Source organism: Amblyraja radiata, chromosome 4 (assembly GCF_010909765.2).
Source record: "Amblyraja radiata isolate CabotCenter1 chromosome 4, sAmbRad1.1.pri, whole genome shotgun sequence".
NCBI classification, from domain to species: domain Eukaryota; kingdom Metazoa; phylum Chordata; class Chondrichthyes; order Rajiformes; family Rajidae; genus Amblyraja; species Amblyraja radiata.
In genome coordinates this window covers 58050486-58059810 of record NC_045959.1, presented here as the reverse complement: position 1 = coordinate 58059810, position 9325 = coordinate 58050486, and the positions used below count along the sequence as shown (strand labels likewise).

Below are 9325 nucleotides of genomic sequence, written 5' to 3'. Positions count from 1 at the left end.
CAAATCTCGGCTTTCACCCACTTCGCTCTCACACGCATTCTCTGTGTGTGAATCTGTGCCCAAGCCAACTCGCTCTGCTAATAATTTAACATCAACCTTATTCAGCAAGTTTACATTTAATTCAACGCGTCTGCATTTAATTCGGCATGTTTGCCTATAATATTGCACTGTTATAAATGAGAAAAACAAATGACTTTATCACAAGTCTGGCAAATGATTAATTTAACTTAATGTGTAAGTTCCAAGGAGGGTATTTCTTTTTGAAAGCAGGTTTCTATATTTAGAAGTCTGGAACAATGATTGAGCCAGGATTTCCTCGCGTTTCGGTTCCTGGGCAGAGGAGGGGTGTGGGAGAGAGAGAGAGAGGGAGGTGGGAGGGAGGGAGGGAGTTCGGTGACTGGGAAGATGGCGAGAGGGTCGAGGGCAGGTTTGCTGCTCTGGGCTGCGCTCCTGCAGTGGGTTAGGAGCCAGGGGACGGCGGACCGTGTGAATGGCCTGAGTCTGCACCCTCCCTACATGAACATTGCGAAGGCGGCGGAGATCAGCGCCACGGCTACTTGCGGGCTGGATGCATCGCGCCGGCCCCGGCCCGACCTCTACTGCAAGCTGGTGGGAGGACCGGCCGCAGGGCTGTCCGGCCACACCATCCAGGTACCCCGGCCCGGGGAGCCGAGGGGCCGAGTAGCCGGCACCCGCGATCCGTGTCTGTGTGTGGGAGGAGGGAGCCCGGGCTGCAGTTTTGCCCGAGTGAGGGGGGTGGTGGTGGTCGTGGAGGGCAGCTTGGCGAGGAGGGAGAGGGAGTGTGAGGCAGTGTGCGTGTGTGAAGGAGTGAGTGTGTCAGTGATTGTGTGTGGGTGTGTTGAGAGGTATGGAGTGTGTATGAGGGAGGGAGAAGGAGGAAGTGTGAGGGAGGGTGTAAGAGAGACAGAGGGAGGGAGGACGTATGTATGGAATGTATGAGATGAGTAAGAAGGTGTGTGTTCATGAATGCGTGTGAGTGAGAGGGAGTGTGTGTGGGAGCGTAAGTTAGTGGAAGGGAGATGTGTGCGAGTGAGTGAGAGGGAGAGAATATGTGTTAGTAAGAGTGTGTGTGAGAGTGTGTGAGAGGGTGTGGGTGTGTGAGAGTGTGAGTGTGCAAGTGTGTGTGTGAGAGTGTGTGTGTGTGTGAGGGTATGTGTTTGAGAGTGTGTGTGTGAGTGAGTGAGAGGGAGTGTGTGTGAGGGAGTTGTGAGGGAGTGTGAGTGTGGGAAGGAAGTTTGAGGGAGAGTGAGTGATAGGGAGTGTGTGTGTGTGCGTGAATGGGAGGGAGTGAGTGTGTGAATGAGAGGGAGGGAGGTGTCTCTGAAAGTAGCATTGCTGCTAAATAGGATGATGAAGAAGGCTTCATCAGACTGGGTATTGAGTTTAAAACAGACAGACAGTCTTTAGTCTGAAGAGGGGTCCAGACCCGAAACTGTCACCTATTCCTTTTCTCCAGAGATGCTACCTGCCCCGCTGAGCTACTCCAGCTTTTTGTGTGTAACTTTGGTTTAAACCAGCCTTCTGCAGTTCCTCCCTACACAGTTTAGAAGTTGAGACATTGTGTTGCAGTTGTACAAGACAGTGGTGAGATTGCACGGGGAGAATTGTGTCCAGTTTTGGTTACCTGTGGTCATTCCTTTATATTTACACAGACAGTGGTGGGCGTCTGAAACGTGCTGCCAGGGAGGAAGCTGATAGGATAGTGGCTTTTAGAAAGGCAGATGGATATGCAGGGAACAGAGGGATCATGTGCAGACAGAGAAGATTAGTTTAACTAGGTCTTGTGTTCGGCACCAGCATTGTGGGCCAAAGGGCCTGTGCCTGTGCTGTACTGTTCTTTCTCTGAAATAGCTAACCTCTATGACTAATCCTTTAGTCATCCATCCAACAAGTTGACTTGCGATCTAATCTTTTAATGTTTCGTTTAATGCTTCTTCAATACACCCTGAGTCATTTCCTGAGTTAAATGTGCTGTCCAAAGTGCGAGGAGGAGGTTAGCGCTGTGCAGCGTTCCAGAGCCTGATGGCTGCTGCGAACACAGGCTCATGAGTTTGAGTTTAGTTTATTGTTACGTGTACCGAGGTACAGTGTAAAGCTTTTGTTTCGTACTATCCAGTCAATGGAAAGACAATACATGATTACAATCGAGTCGCCCACAGTGTACAGATACATGATAAAGGAAAGGGAATAACGTGAATAGCACTTAGTACAAGATAAAGACAATATAGTGTGATCAGAGATAATCCATGTTCTCCAATAAGATAGGTAGTAGTTCAGGACTGCTTCTAGATGCTGGTAGGATGGTTCAAGCTGTGGGATGAGAGCGTGACCAGGGTGGTGTGGGTCTTTGATACTGGCTGCCTTTTTGAGGAAGCACCTTTTATAGATCCCTTCAATGGTGTGGAGGTCAGTTCCTGTGATGGATTAGGCAGTGTCTACCACTTTCTGCAGGATTTCAGACTAGATCCAGGCCATTGCTGCAAGAGTCAATTTTGCAACACCCAAATATCCATCATCTCCTTGTAGAAATGAATAACAATTGATGCTGGTTTATACCAAAGATAGACACAAAGTGCTGGAGTAACTGAATGGCTCAGACAGCATCCTGGAGATAAAGGAAGGGTGACCTTATGGGTCGGGCCAGTTTGAAGAAGAGTCCCAACATGAAACGTCACCTATCCATGTTCTCCAGAGTTGCTGCCTGACCTGCTGAGTTGCTCCAGCATCTTCTGTCTTTTTTTTGTAAACCAGCATCCTCAGTTCCTTGTATCCACTTTCTGAAGCCTCCGTTTCTGGGCATTCAAATGACTGAAGATAGACATGAAAAGCTGGAGTAATGAAACACGACAGGCAGCATCTCTGGAGAGAAGGAATGGGTGATGTTTCAGATCGAGAAACTGCTGGTGAAACCCCCAGTAAGATTGTCATGCATTATTATCAGACAGGTAAACACAAGGTGTTCAAGGAACCCAGCAGGTCAGCCAGCCTTCTGAACCTTGTGAATTTGTAGTCGGCAGGGCAGTACTCTGCATATCGCCAGCATCTGTGGGGGGAATGGACAGACTATGTTTCAAGTCAGCACCTTTCAATAGACTGAATGGTGTTTAGTTTAGGTTAGAGATACAACGCGGAAACAGCCCCTTCGGCCCACCGTGTCTGCGCCGACCAGTGATCGCTGTGCATTAGCATTATCCTACACACTAGGGACAATTTCACAATCTTTACTGAAGCCAATTAACCTACAAACCTGTATGTCTTTGGACTGTGGGAGGAGACCGGAGCACCCGAAGAAAATCCACGCGGTCACATGGAGAACGTACAAACTCTGTACAGACAGCATTCATAGTCAGGATCAATCCCAGGTCTCTGGCGCTGTACGGCAGCAACTCTACAGCTGTGCCGCTGTGCCGCACTCCGTGCCAAGAGAAAATTAAATGGCAGATATGTGTATACTTGTTCCCTGACCCGTTGAGTCACTCCAGCACATCGTGTTTTGATCAAAATTCCAGCATCTGCACTTCCTTGTGTCTACATTTTTGCCACATAGTTAGTTGTTTTCAGCACAAGCGGTCAAAATTACAACCAATAACTTAACTCATTTTTCTTCATTACCTTCGGAACTGCTGATCTACTCAGCAGTGACGTTTGCAATTTGAAGCAGGCCCGGAGAGGCCTTTGAAATATGTTAACGTGCTTTAGAAGTGTTTACTGCTTGTGTTTTAGCTTCTGGCACTCTATTACAGTGGGCAACGATCCAAGTGTAAATACTCGTAACATAAGCACGTGCGGAAAGGAGGAGGAGAAGGCCACTCAGCTCCTGCCATTCCTGCTGTACCATTAGTCATAGTGTCATACAGCAAGGCCCTTCGTCCACGGGGACCATGATGCCCCACCTAAACTAGTTCCATGTGCCTCCATTTGGCCCATTTGCTTCTAAATCTCTACTCTCCATCCAACTGTATTTTAAATGTTGTTATAGTACCTGCTTCCACTACCTCCTGTGGCAGCTCAGCCCATATACCCACTATCCTCTGTGTGAAAAAGATGCCCCTCAGATATTTAATTTTGTCCCCTCTCACCTTAAACCTATGCCTGCTAGTTGTTGATTTCCCTACCCTTGGGGAAAAAACTCTGCATTCACTCTATCTACTCCCCTCATGATTTTATACAACTATAAGATAACCCTTCAGCCTCCTGCGCTCCAAGGAATAAAGAGCCAACCTACTCAACCTCTCCCTGTAGCTCAGGCCCTTGTCTAGGCAGCAGCCTCGTAAATCTTCTCTGCGCTCTATCCAGCTTAATGGCATCTTTCCCATAGCAGGATGACCAAAACTGAACATAATTCACTGAGGTTGTGGGTGATCATTTATTTAATTGCCACCTTCCTATGCTGGATGCACAATGAGAGGAATATTCACTGTTCAGTCCTTTTGGTATTGGTTCATTATTGTCACATGTAGCAAAATAGAGTGAAAAACTTTGCTGTCCACTCAAACCATACCATACATGAGTACAATCAAGCCATACACAAGTACAACAGATAAAGCAACGAGAACAATATCAGAGTGGTATTATATAGTGTTACTGTTAGAGTATTACAGTGAGAGAGAAAGTACAGATAAAAAACCCAGCAAACCTGCAATACATGGCGTCTTTAGACATAAGCCTTTAGAGATGCAGCGCAGAAACAGGCGAATCTGCACACTGAGTCCTCGCCGACCATGCAATCACCCTGACCAATCACTAGTACTATTCTACATACTAGGGACAATTTATAATGTTGCCAAAGCCAATTAACCTACAACCCACACGTCTTTGGAATGATGGAGGAAATCAGAGCACCCGGAGAAAACCCAAGTCTTTGATTATGGCTACTTTCCCAAGGCAGCGTGAGGTATAGATGGAGACAATGGTGGGGAGTCTGGTCTGTATGATTGACATTAACATTTTACATGTACCCCTGAATTCTCTCCCTTCCAGGGGCAGTTCTGCGATCACTGCTTGTCTGACGATGCGTATAAAGCCCACGGGATCGCCAATGCCATTGATGGGACGGAGCGGTGGTGGCAGAGTCCACCCCTGTCCCGCGGACTCCAGTACAACAAGATTAACGTCACCCTGAACTTCGGACAGGTCAGTACCGATCTCTGGAGATATCTATTCATCACTGGTGTAGGCATGTGTTGTTTTCTCAGTAACATTTATTCAGACTCATCACTTCATATATACCATATATAAAATTATGAGAGGCATAGATTGGGTAGACAGCCAGATAGTTTTTGCCAAGGTGGAATTGTCAAATACTAGATGGCATTGACGGCACGATGGCCCCTGCCTCACAGCGCCAGAGACCCGGGTTCGATCCTGCTACGGGTGCTGTCTGTACAGAGTTTGTACGTTCTCCCAGTGACCTGCGTGGGTTTACCCCGGGTGCTGGGGTTTCCTCCCACACTAAAGATGTATAGGTTTGTAAATTAATTGGCTTGGTATCATTCTAAATTATCCCGAGTGTGTGTGTGGGATAGTGTTAGTGTGCGGGGATCACTGGTCGACGTGGACTCGGTGGGCTGAAGGCCCTGTTTCTGCAGTGTATCTCTAAACTAAACTAAACTAAACATAGCTTTATGATGAGAGGGGCACAGTTTAAAGGAGATGTGGTGGGCACGTTTTTTACACGGGGAGTGGTGGGTGCCTGTAATGTGTTGCTGGGGGTGGTGGTTGAGGTAGATAAGTTAGTGGCATTTAAGAGATTTTTTAGATAGGCACATGGATATGCAGAGAATGGAAGGATATTAGAATTAGATCCTTTATTTGTCATTCAGACCTTACGGTCTGAACAAAATGTCATTACCTGCAGCCATACATACAATAATAAACAACAGAACAGACAGTAAACACAAATTAACATCCACCACAGTGAGTCCACCAAGCACCTCCTCACTGTGATGGAGGCATAAATCTTAGGGCTGTTGTCTCTTCCCTCCTCTTCTCCCTCTGCGCTGAGGGTCGCCCTCACGTGAGCGCCGTTCCACCCTCGAGCCGGGCCGCCCTCACGGGAGCGTCTCAGCCCCGCCGCCCTCACGGGAGCGCCGTTACCTATGACTCATGTGCAGGTAGATAAGTGATGGCCTTGGCATCATGTTCAGCCCAGAGATGGTAGGTCAAAGGGCCTATTCCTGTTCTATGAAAGGCTTTGGGAGCTGAATGAGGTATAGAGTGTGCAGTCCTGGTCTTTGAACTTTTGTATCATCTCCTCGATAAGAGAGGGGAGAAGACGGGATGACCGAGTGGTCCTTGACCTCTGTAGCACAGAAATAGGAAGTTTGGCCCACTTTGTCCGTGCTGACCAAGTTGGTCTACTGCCCCATTTGCCTGCATTTGACCCGTATTCCTCTAAGCCCTACCTATCCATAAATTTGTCTAAAAGTCTTTTAAAAGTCATAATTGTATCTGATTCTATAGCTTTGCAACAGCACAGATGGTAGAGCTGCTGTCTCACAGTGCCAAACAGCAGGGTTTGATCCTGATATTGTGTCTTGTCTTTGTGTGGAGTTTGCTCATTCATCCTGTGACCTTGTGGGTTTTCTCCGGGTGCACCAGTTTCCTTCCACACTCCAAAGATGTACAGGTTTGTTGGTTAATTGGCTTAGGTGAAATTGTAAATTGTCCCTACTGTGTGGGATAGTGTTGGTGTACAGGGTTATCGCTGATTCGTGTGGGCCGAAGGGTCGCTTTCCGTGCTGTATCTCTAAAGTCTAAAGTTTACCCTACCCCACTTTCTCATCCACTCCCTACACACTAGGGACAATTTACAGAGGCCAATTAACTTAAAAATCCGCACGTCATTGGGATGTGGGAGGAAACCGGAGCACCCGGAGGAAACCCACACGGTCACAGTGAGAACGTGCAAACTCCACGCATAGACAGTGCCCGAGATCCAATGAGGCAGCAGCTCTACCCGCTGAGCCATTGTGCCATGCCAATTACAATGAGGAGAAACTGGGATCGCGGGATTATCTTTCCTTCGAGACAAGTAGACTAAGAGAACCCTGATGGAGGATAGACAGGGTAGATAGTAGAAACATTGCCACAAAGAGTCTAAAATGAGAGCTTGGATTTTGATGGATGGCGGAATTAGAGAATTATTTTTTTAATAGAAGCGGGCTGTTGGAACCCACTGAGTGGGTGGTGGAGGCAGAGACTCTCATAATATTTAAGTAGCATCTGGGACAAGGAATTTGAATGTCCAAGGCAAAGGGAGCTATGGACCAAGCACTGATAAATGGGATGAGTTTTGAGTGCTTGATAGTTGGCATCAACGGGTGGCCTGTTTTGGTGCTGTAGGTCTCTGCGACAGGACGTTCATGCAACACTTACAGAATGGCCCCAGGGACGAGGAGCTTCAGTTCTTTGTTTAGTTTAGTTATTGACATGTGTCTAGTTTAGTTTATTATTGTTACGTGCACCAAGGTACAGTGAAAAGCTTCTTGTTGTGTGCTAGCCAGTCGGCAAAAAGACTACATGATTACAATCAAGTCATTCACACTGTACAGATGCAGGATAAAAGGAATAATGTTTAGTGCAAGATAAAGTCCAGTTAAGGCTGATTAATGATGGTCTGAAGGTCTCCAATGAGTTAGATGGGAGGTCAGGACCATTCTCTAGTTGTTGAGTCTCCTAGAGTCTGGAGACGCTGTGGATGCTTTCCATGGAAGGGTTAAGGGGCAGATTTGGAAGGCGCAGTGTTCAAAGTAAGGAGGAGTTTTTATAGAAGGAATACAAGATTCCAGCAGTAACTGACTGATTGCTTTGATTGAAAGATACAGCATGGAAACAGGCCTTTCAGCTCTAAGTCCATGCTGTCCATCGATCACCCTTTCACACTTGTTCTATGTTATCCCAATGTCGAGACCAGAAACGTCGCCAATTCCTTCTCTCCATAGATGCTGCCTCACCCGCTAAGTTACTCCAGCATTTTGTGTCTACCTCAAGTTTGTAGGTTAATTTGGCTTTGGTAAAAATAGTATATTATCCCTTGTGTATAGGATAGACAATGGACAATAGGTGCAGGAGTAGGCCATTCGGCCCTTCGAGCCAGCACTGCCATTCAATGTGATCATGGCTGATCATCCTCAATCAGTACCCCGTTCCTGCCTACTCCCCAAATCCCATGGCTCCGCTATCTTTAAGAGCCCTATCTAGCTCTCTCTTGAAAGTATCCAGAGAACCGGCCTCCACCGCCCTCTGAGGCAGAGAATTCCACACTCACAACTCTCTGTGTGAAAAAGTGTTTCCTCATCTCCGTTCTAAATGGCTTATCCCATATTCTTGAAGGGGTAGTGTTAGTGTACGGGGTGATCGCTGGTCTCGGTGGGCCGAAGGGCCTGTTTCCGCACTGTGTCTCCAAACTCAACATTGGCGAGGCTGCACGGAGTACTGTGTTCAGTTTTAGGCACCTTGAAGGATGTCATTAAGCTGGAAAGGGTGCAGAGAAGATTTACAAGGATATTGCCAGGACTTGAGCGCATGCTATAGGGAGAGATTGGACAGACTAGGACTTTATTATTATTAGCGCAGAATGCTTAGGGGTGTTCTAGACACTAAGGAAAACACCATCTCAGCATCCACCCTGTCAACCATTGTGAAAGATTTTATCTGCTTCAGTGCAGATATCTCTCCGGAGAATTTAGAATTTTTCTGCATTGTTTATACGTTATTAGAACTGTTGGTTTAGTTTCTCCTCAAATTCCACCCCACTAAACAAAACACTGTTTTGTCTCTTTTGGAGACACCAGAGACTGATGGTGCTGTAATCTTGTGCAAGAAACTAATAACTGGTGGAAGTCCAGGGAGAGGTTGGAAAACATAGAAAATAGGTGAGGGAGTAGGCCATTGGGCCCTTTGAGCCAGCACTGCCATTCAATATGATCATGGCTGATCATCCTAAATCAGTACCAGCTCCTGCTTTCTCCCCATACCCTTTGATTCCTTTAGCCCTAAGAACTATATCTAACTCTCTCTTGAAAACATCCAGTGAATTGGCCTCCACTGCATTCTGTAGCAGAGAATTCCACAGATCCACAACTCTCTGGGTGAAAAGGTCTTTCCTCATCCCGGTCCTAAATGGTCTGCCCCTTATTCTTAAACAGGGAAGGCTGGGACTCAGAGCCCGGGAGATGAGGGGTGTTCAAATAGGGGTGCGTAAAATCACAAGGGGAATGCAGTCTTTTTTAGGGGAATCAAGAACCAGAGGTCATGTTTGCCTGACCAGCTGAGTTCCTCCAGCAATAGATTGTTTGCTTTT

At 46.9% G+C, this 9325-nt stretch overlaps 1 protein-coding gene across 3 annotated transcripts in view; it reads left to right on the top strand.

Annotated features, from left to right (window-relative positions):
- Positions 1–403: 403 nt before the first annotated feature.
- Positions 404–9325, top strand: part of lama3 (laminin subunit alpha 3) — a 197336-nt gene continuing 188414 nt past the window's right edge. For all 3 annotated transcript variants that reach the window (XM_033019527.1, XM_033019528.1, XM_033019526.1), the window contains exons 1-2: positions 404–651; positions 5002–5154. In XM_033019527.1, coding sequence (XP_032875418.1) covers positions 406–651; positions 5002–5154 — 399 coding nt within the window. In that variant the 5' untranslated portion in view covers positions 404–405. The remainder of the gene's footprint in view (positions 652–5001; positions 5155–9325) is intronic.